The sequence below is a fragment of the Nyctereutes procyonoides genome, unplaced genomic scaffold (genome assembly GCF_905146905.1).
Source record: "Nyctereutes procyonoides isolate TBG_1078 unplaced genomic scaffold, NYPRO_anot_genome, whole genome shotgun sequence".
NCBI classification, from domain to species: Eukaryota; Metazoa; Chordata; class Mammalia; order Carnivora; family Canidae; genus Nyctereutes; species Nyctereutes procyonoides.
In genome coordinates, this window is record NW_026575144.1 from 429341 (window position 1) to 450598 (window position 21258).

General features: G+C 37.6%; 1 protein-coding gene across 3 annotated transcripts in view; it reads left to right on the forward strand.

Annotated features, from left to right (window-relative positions):
* The window catches only part of CTNNA3 (catenin alpha 3), a 1663516-nt gene that overhangs the window by 384627 nt on the left and 1257631 nt on the right, over positions 1 to 21258 (forward strand). For all 3 annotated transcript variants that reach the window (XM_055308926.1, XM_055308927.1, XM_055308929.1), the window contains exon 6: positions 17273 to 17536. In XM_055308926.1, coding sequence (XP_055164901.1) covers positions 17273 to 17536 — 264 coding nt within the window. The remainder of the gene's footprint in view (positions 1 to 17272; positions 17537 to 21258) is intronic.

Here is a 21258-nt window from a genome sequence, read left to right on the forward strand (position 1 = left end):
TTCTGTTCCATTGATCTATGTGTCTGTTTTTGTGCCAGTACCACACTGTCTTGATGACCACAGCTTTGTAGTACAACCTGAAATCTGGCATTGTGATGTCCCCAGCTATGGTTTTCTTTTTTAAAATTCCCCTGGCTATTCGGGGTCTTTTCTGATTCTACACAAATCTTGAAATAATTTGTTCTAACTCTCTGAAGAAAGTGCATGGTATTTTGATAGGGATTGCATTAAACGTGTAAATTGCCCTGGGTAACATTGACATTTTCACAATATTAATTCTGCCAATCCATGAATATGGAATATTTTTCCATCTCTTTGTGTCTTCCTCAATTTCTTTCAGAAGTGTTCTATAGTTTTTAGGGTATAGATCATTTACCTCTTTGGTTAGGTTTATTCCTAGGTATTTTAAGCTTTTGGGTGCAATTGTAAATTGGATTGACTCCTTAATTTCTCTTTCTTCAGTCTCATTGTTGTTAGTGTATAGAAATGCCATTGATTTCTGGGCATTGATTTTGTATCCTGCCATGCTACCAAATTGCTGTATGAGTTCTAGCAATCTTGGGGTGGAGACTTTTGGGTTTTCTATGTAGAGTATCATGTCATCGGTGTAGAGGGCGAGTTTGACTTCTTCTTTGCCAATTTGAATGCCTTTAATGTCTTTTTGTTGTCTGATTGCTGAGGCTAGGACTTCCAATACTATGTTGAATAGCAGTGGTGAGAGTGGACATCCCTGTCTTGTTCCTGATCTTAGGGGAAAGGCTCCCAGTGCTTCCCCACTGAGAATGATATTTGCTGTGGGCTTTTCGTAGATGGCTTTTAAGATGTCGAGGAAAGTTCCCTCTATCCCTACACCCTGAAGAGTTTTGATCAGGAATGGATGCTGTATTTTGTCAAATGCTTTCTCTGCATCTAATGAGAGGATCATATGGTTTTTGGTTTTTCTCTTGCCGATATGATGAATCACATTGATTGTTTTATGAGTGTTGAATCAGCCTGTGTCCTGGGGATAAATCCCACTTGGTCATGGTGAATAATTTTCTTACTGTATTGTTGGATTCTATTGGCTAGTATCTTGTTGAGAATTTTTGCATCCATGTTCATCAGGGATATTGGTCTGTAATTCTCCTTTTTGGTGGGGTCTTTGTCTGGTTTTGGAATTAAGGTGATGCTGGCCTCATAGAATGAATTTGGAAGTACTCCATCTCTTTCTATCTTTCCAATCAGCTTTAGTAGAATAGGTATGGTTTCTTCTTTAAACGTTTGATAGAATTCCCCTGGGAAGCCATCTGGCCCTGGTCTTTTGTGTCTTGGGAAGTTTTTGATGACTGCTTCAATTTCCTCCCTGGTTATTGGCCTGTTCAGGTTTTCTATTTCTTCCTGTTCCAGTTTTGGTAGTTTGTGGCTTTCCAGGAATGCATCCATTTCTTCTAGATTGCCTAATTTATTGGCATAGATCTGTTCATAATATGTTTTTAAAATCGTTTGTATTTCCTTGGTGTTGGTAGTGATCTCTCCTTTCTCATTCATGATTTTATTAATTTGAGTCTTTTCTCTCTTCTTTTTAATAAGGCTGGCTAATGGTTTATCTATCTTATTAATTCTTTCAAAGAACCAACTCCTGGTTCTATTGATCTGTTCCACAGTTCTTCTGGTGTCGATTTCGTTGAGTTCTGCTCGAATCTTTATTAACTCTTTTCTTCTGCTGGGTGTAGGATCTATTTGCTGTTTTTTCTCTAGCCCCTTTATGTGTTAGGTTAGCTTTTGTATTTGAGTTCTTTCCAGTTTTTGAATGGATGCTTGTCTTGTGATGTATTTCCCCCTTAGGACTGCTTTTGGTGCATCCCAAAGATTTTGAACGGTTGTATCCTCATTCTCATTATTTTCCATGAATCTTTTTAATTCTTCCTTAATTTCCTGGTTGACCCTTTCATCTTTTAGCAGGATGGTCCTTAACCTCCACGTGTTTGAGGTCCTTCCAAACTTCTTGTTTTGATTTAGTTCTAATTTCAAGGCATTATGGTCTGAGAATATGCAGGGGGCGATCCCAATCTTTTGGTATCGGTTCAGACCCGATTTGTGACCCAGTATGTGGTCTATTCTGGAGAAAGTTCCATGTGCACTTGAGAAGAATGTGTATTCAGTTGAGTTTGGATGTAAAGTTCTGTAGATATCTGTGAAATCCATCTGGTCCAGTGTATCATTTAAAGCTCTCGTTTCTTTGGAGATGTTGTGCTTAGAAGACCTATCGAGGGTAGAAAGAGCTAGATTGAAGTCACCAAGTATAAGTGTATTATCTAAATATTTCTTCACTTTGGTTATTAATTGATTATATTTGGTAGCTCCCACATTCGGGGCATATATATTGAGGATTGTTAAGTCCTCTTGCTGGATAGATCCTTTAAGTATGATAAGTGTCCCTCTTCATCTCTCACTACAGTCATTGGGGTAAATTTTAGTTAATCTAAGGATGGCTACCCCTGCTTTCTTTTGAGGACCATTTGAATGGTAAATGGTTCTCCAACCTTTTATTTTCAGGTTGTAGGTGTCCTTCTGTCTAAAATGAGTCTCTTGTAGACAGCAAATAGATGGGTCCTGCTTTTTTATCCAGTCTGAAACCCTGCGCCTTTTGATGGGGTCATTAAGCCCGTTCACGTTCAGAGTGACTATTGAGAGATATAAGTTTAGTGTCACCATGATATCTCTTCAGTCCTTGTTTTTGCGGATTGTTCCACTGAACTTCTTCTTAAAGGGGAATTTTAAGAGTCCCCCTTAAAATTTCTTGCAGAGCTGGTTTGGAGGTCACATATTCTTTCAGTTCCTGCCTGTCTTGGAAGCTCTTTATCTCTCCTTCCATTCTGAATGAGAGCCTTGCTGGATGAAGTATTCTTGGTTGCATGTTCTTCTCATTTAGGACCCTGAATATATCCTGCCAGCCCTTTCTGGCCTGCCACGTCTCTGTGGAGAGGTCTGCTGTTACCCTAATATTCCTCCCCATGAAAGTCAGGGACTTCTTGTCTCTTGCTGCTTTAAGGATCTTCTCTTTATCTTTGGAATTTGCAAGCTTCACTATTAAATGCCGAGGTGTTGAACGGTTTTTATTGATTTTAGGGGGGGATCTCTCTATTTCCTGGATCTGAATGCCTGTTTCCCTTCCCAGATTGGGAAAGTTTTCAGCTATGATTTGTTCAGATACATATTCTGGCCCTCTGGCCCTTTCGGCGCCCTCGGGAACCCCAATTAAATGTAGGTTTTTCTTCCTCAAGCTGTCGTTTATTTCCCTTAATGTATCCTCATGGTCTTTTAATTGTTTTTCTCTTTTTTTCCTCAGTTTCCTTCTTTGCCATCAACTTGTCTTCTGTGTCACTCACTCGTTCTTCCACCTCATTAACCCTCGTCATTAGGACTTCCAGTTTGGATTGCATCTCATTCGATTGATTTTTAATTTCTGCCTGATTAGCTCTATATTCTGCAGTCATGAAGTCTCTTGAGTCCTTTATGCCTTTTTCTAGAGCCACCAGTCGCTGTATAATAGTGCTTCTGAATTGGCTTTCTGACATTGAATTGTAATCCAAATTTTGTAACTCTGTGGGAGAGAGGACTGTTTCTGATTCTTTCTTTTGAGGTGAGGTTTTCCTTCTAGTCATTTTGCTCAGTGCAGAGTGGCCAAAAGCAAGTTGTGTTGGGAAAAGGAGAAAAAGAGAGGAGAGAAAGAAGGAAAGAAAAGAGAAAAAGAAAAAAGGAATAAAAAAAGAAAAAAGAAAAAAGAAAAAGAGAAAGAAAAAGAAAGAAAGGAAAAAAAAAGGTGGGGGAAGGAAACAAATCAAAAAGCAAACAAAACAAAACAAAACAAAACAAAACAAAAAATACGGGGGAGTATCTTCTGATTCTGTATACTTTAAGTCCCTTGACTTCCCCTGGAACTTGTCCCTCTAGTTGGTCTTCTGGGGGAGGGGCCTCTTGTGCTGATGTTAGCACTTGGGGGAGCTGCTCTGCCCACTGCCTGGTGCAGGGCTCAGTGGGGGTTGTTTACCCGTGAGGCCCCAGGAGGAACAACCCCAGTGGCTGCGGCAGCTCTAGAGCCCTGGATTCAGCTCCTGCAGTAACTACAGAGCTCTCCATCTGCAGGGCCTGGAGGCTCCGGGGCGGGGCCGCTGATCTGCTCAGCTCGGGGCAGGAGCGTCCTTGCTGTCCTGGGCCCTCCTGGCCTCTGCCCGTCCCAGGCGGGAGGCGGGATCCTGGGCTGTGTCCCGGCGCCCAGTGCTCCTGGGCCTGTGCTGTTGGATTCGTGCTCCGGCCGTGCAGCCCCCTCAGCGGAGCCGCAGCCGGAGCCCCTCCGAGCTGCTCCCAGAGCCGCGCAGCCCCCTCCGCACGGAGCCTCTTCCTCTGCCCGAGCCCCTCCGAGCTGCTCCCGGGTCCAACCCTGCGCTGCAGCCCTTAGGGAGTTCGGTGCACTCTCCCCAGGGCGCAGGTGTCTGTTAGTGTCCCCGGGAGCCTGAGGGCATCCCCGCCCTCCTGGGGTCCTGCTCCAAATCCCTGCGTGGCCTTTCCACCAGGGAAGGTTGGTGCAGCTCCTGCTTCTCCCGGTCGGGGCTCTCCTGTCCTGGGGACACTAGACCTGGCCTTAGCCCGGCTCCTCGTGGGGCCCCTCCCACTCGGAGGCCTTTTGTTTCTTTATTTCTTTTTCCCCGTCTTCCTACCTTGATAGAAGCGCGAACTCTTCTCACTGTAGCATTCCAGCTGGTCTCTCTTTACATCTCAGGCCGAATTCGTAGATTTTCAGGATGATTTGAAGGTTATCCAGGTAATTTGGTGACACGTGATTTGGGGACCCTGCTCTTCCACCATCTTGCCCCTCCTCCGGGATATGGATTTTAAATACAAGTTACCTTCTATTATGCAGGCATACACAGTTGACCTTTCAACGATAGCCATTAAGTTTTGAGTTCAGAAGCTTTCTATATGCATTCTGGTAAACATGAAATATGACTCAAGTAAAACTGACTAGTAGATCACAAGATATATTGATGAACCTGTTCTAAAATCTGTTTCTGGAATGAGAGATAAAAGGGAGCAGGAAGTTTTATGCTATCTATTTTTGTGCCCTTTATCTATTTTTTTCAGGAACCTAGACAGTTTCCTGATATTTTATCCTGTGTGATAGGATGATTTTTTATATATGTGATCATCAGTAAAATGTTCAAATTGTTCACTTCAAATTTTTAAATGGGTTGATGTTCACTAATTAGTTAAATAAATATGTATCAAGTATCTTTCATGTCACCTCATGGGGCTTATATTCCATTGGAGAAGACAGAAAACAAACATGATAGTATAAAGTATACTAGTGATAAATAGAAGATAAAGCAGGGAAAGGGGATATGGCATATCAAAAGTGAACTTGTTGGTGGAACTTTTAGATAGGGTGACAAGAGGTTGGTTTTTGAGTACAGACTCAAAGGAAGTGAAAGGTTGAGCCAGATGTTGATCTAGAAGGGTACCAGCAACAGAATGGCCTGAGGTAGGGACATGCCTGGCTTTTTAGGGAAACACCAAGGAAGTCTATGTGGCTGGATCACAGTGAGCAAGGAGAGTTGTAGGGATGAGGTTAGAGAGGTATGTTGGATGATTTGAGCAAAACAATGATATGGTTACTTTCTAGATGTGATAAGAAGTCAAATTCTGGTAAAAAATAATAGTATTTACTGACTGAATGTGAGATATGAGAGAAAGAGAAGTAGATGATGATGACAATATTTTTGGCCTGGACAACTGAAAAAAACTGCCATTTACTGAACTGGTGAAGACTCAGAGTAGCAGGTTGAGAGGCTCTAACTATCAGGAGCTCAGGTTTTGATATGTTATGTTTGAAATACCAAGTGACTTTAATGTCATATTTTTTGGTTCTCATTTTCAAGATGCTCATGTGCCTTCCTGTGAAACATTTCTTAACCTACCCATACTTTTCCTTACAATTCTTGTAGTAATTCTAATCTATTCTACCAGCATTAACTCATTTTATTTAACATACTATTATTTAACAATTAACAGAGAGCAGAGAACTTGAGGGAGTGCTTATTTTTACTTTGTATTTGTATTTCCTCATAGCTCTTAGTTCAATTCCACTGTATAAATACTTGGCATCTCAGAGTACTCAAAATTTAACAAGATTATTAACTTATTTCTGTTTCCTCAATCACTTAGATCTGAATTTTGGTTAACATAGGAATATCAATTTAACTTTCTGAAACACATGTCGAATATATCGTTACATCCATAAAGGACATCTTTACCTTCATTCTACTTAAAATTTTGCTTCCTGCCAGGGAATATATTTAGAAATCAGATATTTTCCAAAACAAACTAAGATATATAGAAATAAGCACTGAACAACATACTTGCGTATAAGTGATAAAAAACTGGTATCACTGGCTTTTTATTTTTTTATTTATTTTTTGATTTTTTATTTATTTATGATAGTCACACAGTGAGAGAGAGAGGGGCAGAGACATAGGCAGAGGGAGAAGCAGGTTCCATGCACCGGGAGCCTAACGTGGGATTCGATCCCGGGTCTCCAGGATCGCGCCCTGGGCCAAAGGCAAGCGCCAAACCGCTGCGCCACCCAGGGATCCCTATCACTGGCTTTTTAAATGAGGGCTAGGCCAGAAACACTGAAGAATAGTTCATAGGCAAATCTAGTTTGCCTAATTGGGAACACAGTTAAAGAGTATTTTCATTCTTGGATGAATATATCTTAGCTTTTTGTAGTTATGATTTCCTTTTCCAAAATTAGAATTTTTATCTCATGGAAAAGTAAATTATTTTATGACAGTAACCTTCAAAGTTTTCTGGTGTCTTTAAAGTGGTGAGAGATAGGAGCACCTGGGTATTTCAGTTAGTTAAGTGGCCAACTGTTGATTTCAGCTCAACTCATGATCTCAGAGTGTTGGGCTCTGCGCTCAATGGGGAGTCTGCTTAAGGATCCTCTCTTTCCCTCTCCCTTTGTCCCTCCCCTTGCTCACACACATGTTCTCTCTCTCAAATAAATCTTAAAAAAAATAAAATGATGACAAGTGTCCTTAATTCATTGGTCACTACGTGCCAGATCCTTTGTGAGGCCTAAGGGATAAAAGAATTAAGACATAGTTTTGACCCCAATAGAAACTCAGAATGGGTGAGAAACAGATGTATCAAGGAGTAACTATAGCAAATGATAATTGTGTAATATATGCTATATTAGTGCCTTATAAGCACTTGGAACACATGAGTACATCCATGGGTGACAGAACATGAGAATCCAAGATATCTTGCGGGATGAATAGATGTTTACCAAGAGATGTGAGGGGAGACTGGAACATAGCTCAAGGTGCTTGTAGAACCTTATGTGAGTCTGTGTGTCTAGAGAAAAGGATGTCTGTGAGAGATGTGGTAGGAAGTGAGGATAGAGAGAGAAGCTGGAGACAAATCATTTTTATCTATAATAAAAAAGTATGAGTTTTATTATGTGTGAATTAACAGTCACTTTAAAATTTTAAATTGGGGATTGATGATCATATCTGAATTTTGGAGGGACATCTCTGATGATATTATAGAGAAAAGATTGTATTAGTCAAAGTGTTTTGTCTCTGATTTGTTCTTCCCTCTTTGTATCACAATGACTTCTTAGTTTTATCCTTAATCATTTCTCCTCTAGATTAGATCTAGTAGTGAGGACAAGAACAAGGGTACATACTGGAGAAATAGTTAATGAATAGAATAACAGATCTTACCTAATGGTGGGGATGAAGGAATGGAAAAGTTGAGGATATTTCTCAGATTTCTTGTTAGCTAGATTTTGGGACCAGTGAGTCTGAGCATGTTGGAGGAGAAACATGTTAACGGGCGGAGGTGTAAAAAAGGCAGTGGGTTCAACTTCCAATATGTTTATTTTGAGACTCAACTTGAGTTATGTATCTGGAGCTTAGAAGAGAGATAAATACTATCAAATAATGTCAACTTAAATTTAGTATTCACTGTCATCAAAGAAGATAGGGGAGAAACATTTTAAGGAGGGAATATGGCTAACAGTGTGCCGTATAGAGAGAAGTCAGTAAGAAAATGCTGAAAAAATGTTTGACATTACATAATTTAACCTCATTATGCCCTCTAAGGTAAGAATTAATATTCCCATTTTGTAGCTGAAGTAAGGTTAATTATTCTACTCATAATCTCCTGCTATGGGAGTGTTTTGTGTTGGGATTCTAACCCCAAAGCTCATGCTATTTCTATTATAATGAGACAGACTTCCTGCCTTGGAGTTGCTCAGCATCTGCCTCACTCCCCTCCACTTATTGTAGGCTCCTCAGGCCCAGGGACATGCATTATCTCTTTCCGATCTCCTCCAAGGTCAGATACACATATGGTATGAATATAAAACATGGAGACTGCACTCATAGGCTGACACAAACATCTGTGCTGGTACTTCAGAACAGAGGTCAGGGATTCTTTTTGTTTGGCCAATTTGTGTTTGAGTATTTTTAAGTGGGGCAGGTATTCTATGGTATATGAGTGCCTCACCACTCCCTCTGGAGTTACATTTGGCTTATTCATGCTTCCTGCTTAGAGTAGACATTTGAGCTTATAACCTTAGAAACATCTGAGTTTATAATCTTATCTTTGGCTTTAGCTTTAAAGTTACATCTTAAAGCAGGTGTTTTTAAGCTTGTTGAATTAATTAAAAAGCCAAACTGTTTTTCCCCCCTCTGGGAAAAGCAACCATTAAGCTATCATTACTAAAATGCTGTATTTAGAATGTTTTCTTTATCAAAGGTATACTGAAATAGTTAAGATGATAGTTTCATTCATTCTCCATTATCTCTGAGTTATATTTTTGAGCAATCTAAATGACCTTATGGATCACACTTTAATTTCTATTGTTATAGTTTTGGCCTGAGGTTTTTTTTTTTTTTTTCTTCAAATCAGTCTTGTACTGAAACTGAATTAAGGTATGTGTTTCTAATGTGAGTTGTATTACATATGATAATTATTCATCAAGAAGATATGCCTGAAATACGTAGTCTCTGTTGGGCCACACAGAACTGTAGGGCTGTGGGAAAGTCCTTCAACAGACATTGGGAATAGATGATGAAACTACTGACAACAAATAAAAAGAGTGTTGGATAGAAGAAAAAATAAGATGAAAACAGAGAGGGTGGCAAACCATAAGAGATGCCTAACTCTAGGAAACAAACTGAGGGTTGCTGGAGGTGAGTAGGGGATGGGGTAACTGCATGGTGAGCATTAAGGAGGGCACTTGATGGAATGAGCACTGGGTGTCATTACATGCAATTGATGAATCATAAATTCTACCCCTGAAACTAATAATACAGTGTATGTTAACTAAATTGAATTTAAATTAAAAAAAGAGAGTGTTAAGATAGGAACCAATACTGGATCCTCTTTACAGCTGGGCCATTAAATGAAAAATGACTAGACTAGAGTGTGTGTAGGAGCCATTATCACTATTTAGTAAATGTTGGCTTTCTTAAAAACAATCTTCGCCACCACTTTCTATTAATCTTGTATGCCTTTGGACAAATGTTCTTTTCCTTTTTTAACATTTAGAGATAACACTTTTTTTTTCCTCATGGAATTCTTTATGAGAAGATGACTAGAAACTTATTAAACAGAATAAACCACTACATGAATATAAGACATTATTAATTAGGAATTTGGATCAACATCTCGGGGCTTGGATTCCATTTGTGCTAAGTTATGCTATTTGCTTTCTGAGATGCACCAAAATGTTTGGAAAATGATAGTCTATTTCTCACAAGTGAGTCACAGAAAGTTAAATAGGAAGAAATTGTAAGGAAAATGATATTGTTGATCTTTGACTAGGTGTTAAAATCCAACTCCACTCTCTTAGATGTTAATAAATCTGTACTTTAAAGGAAAAGTTTTCTGACATAGATATTTGAATCTTGTTAGATTAAGTCATGATATATACACACAAATGGAAGGGAAGCATGTAGTACATCTGGATTTTGTTTAGCTCATTATTTTCTGCTTTACTCTTTACTCCATTTACTTTAACCATATGGCAGATGACTTCAGATAAAATTTATTTTTTAGATATAAATTTGAGGCAAATAGTAGATGTAATATATAGCGTATTTGAGATAGGAAAAAATGGACAGTGCATTTCTGAACTTTATATATACATTTTTAAAAAAAAGATTTATTTATTTATTTATTCATGATAGACACAGAGAGAGAGAGAGAGAGAGAGAGAGAGGCAGAGACACAGGCAGAGGGAGAAGCAGGCTCCATGCCTGGAGCCCGATGTGGGACTCGATCCCGGGACCCTAGGATTGCGCCCAGGGACAAAGGCAGGCGCCAAACCGCTGAGCCACCCAGGGATCCCCCGAACTTTATATATACATTGTCTTGACTGACATGTTGGGTTGCATTAGAATTAAGCAATAATGCTTTCCAAGGAAGTATCTTGAAGTTATTAATATTCACTTTTGTGTGTTTCATCTACCCAAGATATGCATTAATGGCCCAGAATACATACATTGAGGGGTATCTTAATACTACTATTATATGTTTTTTTTTCAGTTTTCTATTTGAATTTGAAGAATCCTTTTATTTTCTTCTTCATTGTATTTGTCCTATTAATATAGAAAATGAAAAATAAGAATAAAAAAGCAGTAAAGGCCTCTTTCTGTTGCTTAATAATATTTTTATTGTAGAATCTTACATTTTTTCAATCTTTATTTTTTTGCTCAAAAATTTATTATCCCTGTATTCTATTCTTACTTTATCATCTTGTATCCTTTGTTCAGTTAAATCTAAATATTCCACTTCCTAATTTATGTAGGAGAAAAACATTTAAATTAGCAGGTGTTTGCACTATTTTGTTTTCTGTTAGAGCACGAAGCTGCCTAGTGACCAGTGAAGCAGTTAGCAGGCAGCATCTTGGCAGAGGGAAGACCAGGGATAGAAGCCAACATAGAATGGAATCCAAATAGCAAAGGATCCATGGGATTTTCTGCTGCATATCTTCTTAGTATTAAGAAAACAAAAATATTCTTCATAAGCCTACCCTCCCTTACCTAAGTGGTTTTTTCAGTTCCAGAAAGTTCATTTGAACACCTGGAAGAGAAACTCAATAATTCTCATGTAGTTCTGCTTTGTTGAGCAGAGTACCTGCTGAGCTATTCACTTGGGCAAGGATGTAGCTTAGTAAGGAAGTTTTCTCTGATCCTCTTAAATGAGGATTCAAGGGTGCAAAGAATCAACTGCTATGAAAATCCTTTAGCTTTGCCTTTTCAATGGCCAGGCTTTGGTACCTTTCTTTTCTTATTTTTATTTTTCAAACATTTAGATTTTTTTCTTTAAAAAAAATAAAAGCCCTTATAGTGGGTAGAAGATGTTTGCAAATGGACTGCATATCCAATTTTCTCATCCGTCCCTTAATATCATGGGAAATGCAATACCGGGACAAGTCCATAGTTTATTTATATTAGTTTCCTTTGCTAAGAGAAGTCACAAACTGAATGTTTGCTTGGCTTTACTGATATTTCTGTTTTGCTTGATTTTATATAAAAGGTTTAATTGAAGTATAAGATACATTCAGAAATATGCATATCTTGTGAGCATACAGTTCACTGAACTTTTCCAAGTTAAACATACCCATATAACCAGCACTCAGAACGAGAAAAATTACCCGAATCCAGAAGGATCCCTCTGCTCTTTCCAATTACTAATTACTTTTCAAGAGTAATTACTATTCGTATTTCTAAGACCATAAATTAGTTTAGCATGAGTATGAATTTTAAATAGATGGCATTAAGCAATATGTATTCTTTTGTTGTGTCTTTTTCTATCATGTATTTCATATTGTTGCATGTAGTTGTATTTTGTTCATTCTCATTACTTTGGGATGTTTCCAGTTTGGGACTTCTAGGAATGCTTTTGCATATGTCTTTTAGAGAACATATGAACGAACATATTTCTATACGTGTATATCCTCTCCTAGGAGTGGAATAGCTGGGTCACGAGGTATGTATATGTTCAGCTTTAGTAGGTACAGTTTTCTAAAGTAGTTACACCAATGGCTTCACTAAAATTTTATGTAAAGATGGGTATAGTTTAATTTTACTCTTTAACTTCCTGCAACATTGTGATGCATAAATGTGTTTAAACTCTCTGGATTATGTATCTTTTCCACAAATTTTTTTTTCTTTCTTTCTTTCTTTCTTTCTTTCTTTCTTTCTTTCTTTCTTTCTTTCTTTCTTTCTTCTTTCTTTCTTTCTTCTTTCTTTCTTTCTTTCTTTTTTTCTTCTTTTTCTTTCTTTCTTTCTTTCTTTCTTTCTTTCTTTCTTTCTTTCTTTCTCTTTCTTTCTTTCAGTATTTTCCATTATCTTTCCTCATGGTTTACAATATATATTTGGGATTTTGGACTAACACATATAATTATCAGGTTTACTTCCTCAAGAAATAATTTATGATTACTCCCAGGACCTTGTAAATTCCACACTCATGGCTTTACCACCCAACTATGAGCTGGTAATTCATAGGTCTCTATTTCTAGCCTAGACTCTGAATTCTAGATCCATGTATAGTGTATTTTCATTTGGATATTATGCTGGCATCTCACATTTGTCAGATGACAAAATGTATTTCACCTTTATTTTCCAAACACATTATTTATTTGATATTCCCTATCTTGGTGAATGCATCACACTATGTACACAATTGCCGAAAAAATTTTCTAGATTCTTCTAAATATCTCCTCATCCCTCTCCCATCCAAATATTACAAAGTCTCATCATTTTTACCTTCTAAATTTTCTTGAATCTGTCATACTACAGCCTAGCAATAGTTTTCAGTGTCCAGGTACTCATTATCTCTTGCCTGAATTATTGCCTAGATTCCTGACTGCAATTTCATTCTCTCTAATCACCTAAAAGTTCACTGCTAGAGTAATCTTTGAAAGTACATATCTGAGCTGGTTGCCCTTGCAGTTCTTTAGCATGGAATGTTAGGAATCTCCCACTTACCTTTCTAGCTGGATATATCACCACCAGGATATATCTAGCTGGATATACGCTGCTCAGGTTTCCTATACTTGTCCCACCACCTACAGTGGCCTGCATATTCCTTGCTCTCTCATGCCTCTGGCCTTTGCACATGATGTTTTCTTTACTTGTTCTGTTTACACAGGGATAAGTTCTACTCACTGATTAAGAATTACCTCTTCGATCCCCTCAAATTGAGGGATTTTCCTCTATGTTATGAAAAACTCTATTTTAGCTCTCATATAAATTTGTCTCCCCTTCTGATTTATAAGTTATTCTGCATTCTTTTTTTAAAAAGATACATTTATTTATTTATTTATTTATTTATTTATTTGAAAGGGAGAGGGAGAGAGAGTGCATGATCAGGGGGAGCAGAGAGAGAATTTCGAGCAGGCTCCCTACTAAGCATGGATCTGTGACCCAGGTCTCAATCTCATGACCCTGAGATCATGACTGAGGCCAAAACCAAGAGTCAGATGCTTAACTGACTGAGTCACCCAGGTACCCTTATTTGTGTATTCTTTCTATGAGTACACTACTGATCTATAGAAGGGCTCAACAATATATACTGAATGAATGGTTGAATTAATGAACTGATAGCTTAGAGCCCTCCATTTTTATACTCTGTGATCTTTAAAATCCCTAAATATATTTTGTTCTCTTGCCAGGGTTAAAACTCATATGTTGCTTCTCTACCCACTTGCACAGACTTGTAAGGTCTTTTTTAATCCCATCTGTGTGTTTCTGCATCAGCTGGAAGCATTTAATGTCTCCTAAACTTGGAAATCTCATGTGAGCTTTTTCTTCTGGAGCATTTAAAAAAAGATATTAAAAAAGTATCAATTCCCAGGAAGCTGAATTCTTTAGACTTCTATGTCCAGAGAAATCCCTAATTGACCCTACCATTTAATTTCCATTTTGACCTGATTTAAAATTTTAGGATAAATCAATGCCTAGGAACTTTTGAACCCATGATATTATAAGTTAAAACAGAATAAAATAACAGTCACCACTATGACCTTTTGTTTAGAAGGATGGCATTCATTAGTTTCCCTTTTATCTGCATGACTATTTACTACATTAAATTTGTCCTTTGAGATTTCCTTTAGGAGAAACGGTCTTGTCTTCTCAATTTCCTTTACTTAAACTCTGTAACGTGCCTTTCTTTCCCCCACCAGCTGCCATAATATGTTATATTTGTTATGTTCACTGAATCTATCCTTTCTCTCAGATTTATTGGCTTGCTATTTGGGATATCAGTGCATATTAAGGATTTGGTCATTGCCTTGGGCAGAGATAGCAAAGTATAGGCTAGCAAAGATAAGCAAAGAATAGGCTTAAAATCCAAAATATATTAGAACTTTTGTTTTAAATTCCAAAGTTCCTACAGCATTAAAGTTAACACAACTATCAGTGAGATATAGTCATCATCAGAGTAAAAGAACTAATACTTTAAACTTTATCTTTCTTTGTAGTGATGTATGTTCACAAACTTTCACCTTTCAGAGACTGCCTAAACATTGACCTTGCCATTCTAAATAGAGCAGGATAATGTGTAGGTCACTTCAGAGGGAATTATGTAATTAATTTTAATTATGCCCTATTATGCAGAGAATTTTCTTCAGCTCCTTCTGAATATTTATCCTTTTTATCTTTTATACCTCTGAGAAGTGTGCATCCTATCTAAACATTAAATTATTTTTCCTCCAAATCACACTGAGATAAATGTAGGTAGTACTATAAAATTACGGGAAATATGAAAATCACAAGAGTATCGACAAAAACAGTACACTAAGTTTGATAAATTTTAGGAAGATTATTCTAGGAATATTTTAGGAAGAATAGTTCTGTACTCTTTCCATAATTCTCTACTATTTTTCAAGTACATTCCATTTCTGATGTGCTACTTACTCAATCTCGTGAGAGCATTGGCAGAAGTATCATTACTCCATTTTTACAGATGGAAAAACAGACATTGAAAGAGTAGAAGACTTTCCCCTATTGCAGTGCTAATGACAGAGCTGGAACTAGAACCTAGACCAGAAATATAAGGGGAAAAATCATAGTAAGCCAAGAAAACTACAAAGTGTCTTGTCTTGGTTAATTAGTGAGTACAAATAGTGAGTTGACAACTACTTCTAACTGTCCTCCCTACATCTTGTAAAGAAGTTAATCTCCCCTAAAGCCTGCACGAAGTCACAGACAGCCTTTATTTTCAGAAAGGAAGGAACTAAAAATACAGTAGCACAGCCATTTATTAACCTCAGGCAACATCATCCTGAGGTAGCAGAGTCTTGTGAAAAAAGCATGGGATTTGCAATCAGAAGACTTAGGTTTAGATTTCAGTTATTTTGCCAGCCTCTTAACCTCCCTACACTAAATACCTATTTAGTTAAAATGGGGCAAATAGCTCAAGCCTTACTGCCTCAAAGGGTGTTGTGATGATCAATAAGATATTATCTAGAATCACTTTATAAACTATGTTTTTTTATAGGTACAGGTCCCCGTCCTTGTATAGTAGCAAATAAAGCAGATCCTTCCTGTGTAGGAAAGACTATAATATAGTTGTTAATATCATGGTTTAGCAGTCATAATGACTTGGGTTACAATATAAGAAATGCCACCTTCCTACTCTGTAACTTGGCTCAGGAACTTAGTCTTTCTAGACCCCAGTTTTCTTACCTTTAAAATGGGGAGGGGATAATATCTATCTTGAGGTTTTGTACGATTACATAAGATATTGTATGTGAAATACATAAGCTATTGTTAAACTCTCTTGAATTAGTTTTCTTTAAAATGAACTTTTGATTTTTATTAAAATTTGAGATTTCCAGAAAAGTTGTAAAGATAGTACAGAGAATTCTCATCTGCCTTTCTTCTAGTTTCCTCTGCTGTTAATATCTTACATTTGCCACTTATGAACAAACATTGATGCATTACTATTAATTAAACTGTATTTATTTGGACTTCACCGATTTTTCTATAGATGCCTTCTTTCTTTTCCAGGATCCAATCAGGTACCACATTGCAGTTAGGTGTCATAAATGGCCCCTGTCTCCTTTGGTCTATGATGGTTTATCAGTCTACTTCTTATTCATGACCTTAACAATCTGGAGGAATATTGCCCAGTTATCATGTAGGATGTGTCCCAATTTGGTTTTGTTTGTTATTTTTCTCAGGATTAGACTGGGGTTGTGGACTTCTGGAGTGAATATTAGAGTGGTGAAGTGCTTTTCTTGTCAAGGACTACATGATACCCATGTGACATCACTGATGATGTTAACCTTGGGTAATGTAGTGTTTGCCAGGTGTTTTCATGATATTTTGAGCTAGTTTTGATCAGATATCACTTATATCAGACCTTTTCTTCCCTGTATTCCCACTGTTTGGAATGCTTTTCATTTATGTTTACTGCAAATATCATATTCAGAATTATCTTCTCTGACCACCGAAGCTAACACAGTTTCTATGACATTTCACTTCTGTGTTTTCTTCATAGCATTTATTACTGCCTGAAGTTGTCCTGTGTATTTGTTTACGTAGTATATTGTTTGTTGATAGTCCTCCACCCCCTCAAACAAGAACATAAGCTTCAGGAGAACAAGATCCTTGTAGGATTCTTCACATCTGTACACTTGGTGTCTGGCACAAGGGCTAGCATATGCTAAGTGCTCAATAACTATTTTTTGAATAAATGTCAAAGAAAGAAAGAACCAAGATTAAATTATTAGTATTTCTGAAAAAAAGTGGAAAATAGCTGAATGGTAGGAGGTTCAATTTAATATTCTTAACTGAATTGGTTTAGTTTTAATGAAAAGGTTAAAGGCAATCATAAGCATCTATGGAAATAGGTAATCAACATCCTTGCAGTTCAGGCTCTCTTCTAATGCACTTAATAATGTGAATGTCAGAGTATTTTCCTGACTTCTAAGCAAGATATGACTGACAAATGTAAGATCTACTTAGTTATTACACATCTGCACCATTGTGACCTTTATTTGCTAATTGGCTCAGCTTTCCTATTGTAGAACTTTTAACAGAATCTGAAGGAGTGTAGAAATAATTGATGCCCTTGATTTTAACTTATACCTGACTTCTTAGTGTCTATTATCTTTTCATTTATATTGACAGAAAAATGGAGCTTTTTTGTATAAATCTTTCTTTTATAACCCATTGTAAGGAAGCTCTCCTTTTATGTGTTTCTTTAGGACTTAAAATCTCCAAATCAGAGGGATGAAATCGCAGGGGCCCGGGCCTCACTGAAGCAGAACTCCCCCCTCTTACATTCAATTTGTTCAGCTTGTTTGGAACATTCTGATGTTGCTTCCCTCAAAGCCAGCAAGGACACAGTTTGTGAAGAAATTCACAATGCCCTCAATGTAATTTCAAATGCTTCACAAGGCATCCAGAATATGATTGCCCCACCAGAATCTAAGGCAGCAACCCTGGGAAGTGCCCTTGATGAGCTTGAGGTAAGTGGAGAGAAAGGTAAAATGTGATTTGATGTGTCCCAGTATGAAAATAAACAGATGTGGGTTTTCAGATTGGAGTTTAGACTGTGAGTAAATAAAAATCTAGTTACTTAATCAGTCTCCATCATTGCATTCTGTCTTCCAATGAATTGATTAGCAGGAAAACATTCTATCAGTAGATTTCTAGTTCCTTTACATTTCTTCCAAAGAAGTCAGTGAATTTAAAGTGGGATTGTTGATTAGATTGAAACGATGATTTTAGTTTACATAGATCAATTTATGAAATGTAAGATTTATCCATTTCACAAATACTTATCATTGGCTCTGTTCTTTGTGCTTGGGATATAATTGAGCACTGCCCCCATGAAAGTTATGTTCTAACAGAGGAATATAGACAAAACCCAGAAATAATGAACATTGTAGATAAGTAAATTATATAGAACATCGCATTGAGAAAGCAAGATAACTTGAAGGCTTGAAGGAGACTAGGTAATTGAGCAGATGGAGATACAGAACAATGCATGTCCCATTGTTTAAGGGATAGCACAGAAGCCAGGGTGCCTGAGTGGGGAGTTTAGAGGCTGAGTCAGAGCCAAACTGAGGAGACCCAATGGGACTCTGTGGCCACTTAGGGGCTCTGGCTTTTACTTCATCTTAAATGGGATCCAGGGTAAGGTTTTAAGCAGAGGTATGACACTTGAGTCTTAAAAGGACTACATTGGCTGCCTGCAGACTGTAGACTCAAGGGGAACAAAAGGAGAAGCTTAAAAACCAGACAGAATGGTATTGTAGTAACATAGGTTCCATCTTATGTTTTATGGGCACTACCTCATTCCTCCTCACAGTTTGGTTTGGACCAGGGTGGCATCAATGAATACTAAGGCTAAATTTTTTAAGTAAAGCTACCTGGATTTGACAGAACTAATGTGGGATGTGAGAGAAAGGGATGAGTCATGGCTGATCTTGCAGGCTGGGTCCTCCAAAAAAGCACACACTGAAGAGTTGGGGATACAAGGATACAAGGTATTGTTAGGAGTTAATATGTGTGAAGGGAAGAGGGAGGGGGAGGATTGAACAGAGGAAGAAGTCTACCCATGAGCCAGACCCACAAAGCCTAGACCAGTCAGCAGAGAGCTCTAGAAGGAGGATTGCCCTCTGGTGTCCCCTATCAGGGAGAAATAGCCAGGCTTTTTGTTTTTGCCTTTTTTAGTCACTAGATGTAAGTCGTCCTACCCTTGGTAGGCTATGTATGATGTCCAGGCACAGGGAAGAGGGAACAGCCCTCTGAAACTGGGATAGACTCTGTAGGATCTACAGCTGGGGACCATCTGTTGGCCACACTCCCCTCAGCTGAGCAGTAAGTCCTACTTGGAAGGGAGATAGGGACAGTACATGTCGGTGTCTTTCGGAGATGACGACAAGGTTCTATTTTTTTTTCTCTGTTTTTAATTTTTTTTTTCTTTAACAACTAGATGGATGAAGCTTTCATCAGTCATGGTGGGGAACACAGTGGGTAAAGCCATTTTGAGAGGAAGATAGGAAACTCAATTTCTGTGACACCTGGGTGGCTGAGTGGCTGCCTGCAGTTCAGGGCATGATTTCGGGGTCCTGGGATCAAGTTCCAAATGGGGCTTGCCGAAGGGAGCCTGCTTCTTCCTCTGCCTATGTCACTATCTCTCTCTGTGTGTCTCTCATGAATAAAGAAAATCTTTTTTTAAAAACAGAAACTCAATTTCCAACATGTTGAATTTGAGATACTTATCAGACATTCAAGTATGATGTCAAAGATCATTAGCTATGCAAGTCAGATATGCACTTGCTTAATGGGAGGCAACACAGTATAGTGCTTAAAGATTAGGGTTTTAGTACCCAAATGCTAGGGTTCCTATCTCATCTGTGGCATTTGTTTCCCATGTGACCTTAAGAGAGTTATTTTAAAATTTATTTTTATTTTTTAATTTATTTATTTATTTATTTATTTATTTGTTTATTTATTTATTTATTTCTAAGAGACACAGAGAGAGACAGACATAGGCAGAGACATAGGCAGAGGGAGATAGATACAGGACTATATTCTAGGACCCCAGGATCATGACCTGAGCCAAAGGCAGATACTCAACCACTGAGCCATCCAAGTGTCTAGGAAAGTTATTTAAATCTCAGTTTGCTCATCTCTAAAATTGTAATAATAGTAGGACCTACATCATACTGTTGTCAGAATCAGTGAATTAATAATACAGGTAAAAGGCTTAATACAATGACTGACACATAGTAAATGCTCAATAAATTTCCTTATCATTAATTAAGATGACTGTTTGGAGGCAAATTTTGCCCTAATGAAATCATTGCAATTAAAATTACTAAAGTAATTTTTTTTTTACTGGTAACTTAAAAATTAAACTAAACACATATAATTCCCATATTTTTGGTAACATTATTACTTTCATGATAAACTTATGAGAATCTAATTCATTTAAATTTAGAGTAACTTTTCTTCATGTTTTCCTTTAGTTACATGTCTTTAAACAGATGTCTTTATTTCTAACCTAACATTATTAAATTCCCTATTATTGGCACCCACGAAAAAATTTATTAAGTTCCTAATTATTAGCATCTATTTGAAAATTCTAGAAACCAATTAAGGTAGATGATTAGTGATGACTTTTGAACAGTACCCATAGTGAGATTGAAAACTCCTTGTGGGCAAGATTGTGTTTCTTAGTATTTTTATACCAGTGATATGAACAGAATGTTAGTTTCCCCCATACGTTAATATGTAACATTTCTGGATAGCTAAGCAGTTTACATAAATGTGATACTTAATTATTGCAGTGTCCTTATAAATACTTTTTGTTTTACAGAATAAAATAAAATAAAACTGAGAGTTAGATAAGTCATATAACTTGCTCAAATCAGAAGGCTAGTGAGTGGTGGAATCCAGGAAGTGATCTAGTTTGATTCCAGAAGGTATTTCTAAGTCTTCTGCTATTTTTTTTTAATTTTTATTTATGATAGTCACACACACAGAGAGAGAGGCAGAGACACAGGCAGAGGGAGAAGCAGGCTCCATGCACTGGGAGCCCGATGTGGGATTCGATCCGGGGTCTCCAGGACCACGCCCTGGGCCAAAGGCAGGCGCTAAACCGCTGTGCCACCCAGGGATCCCAGTCCTCTGCTATATTGAATTCTCACAGATTCCACTTAATGTAATTAATTTATGCTAAGATTCTTAGTCTGTATGAACCATCAGAGAAATTATAAATGTAGCCAAGTACCTGTGTCATTTAAGTAGAACTATTCTGTATTTGGAGAGTGGATAGTACCGTGAAGTGAAATTTTTAAAGTGCTCAGATAGGATTGCCTATCACATTTTTTCATAGTACTAAACAGAATTGTATCAGTGGATAGGATGTCTATTTTATCCCAATCAGTCATTCTATATTCTTAGGATTATAGAAGAAGACAGAAGATTTCCAAATGGCTCCTTTTCTTGGGACTTCTCCTTTCTCACTTTGGTTGAAAGTGGCTGCTACAGGCAAGAAATGGCAGTGGTTAGAGAGAAGAAAGTGTGTGTGTGTGTGTGTGTGTGTGTGTGTGTGTGTGTGTGTGTGTGTGTGTAGCATTGATGGGAGTGGATATCGGTATGGTGATGGAGTCTTCCCTTTCTCAGGATTAGTGGCTGACTCACTTCTGAACGAGGCAGGCGGGAGTCCCAAAGATAC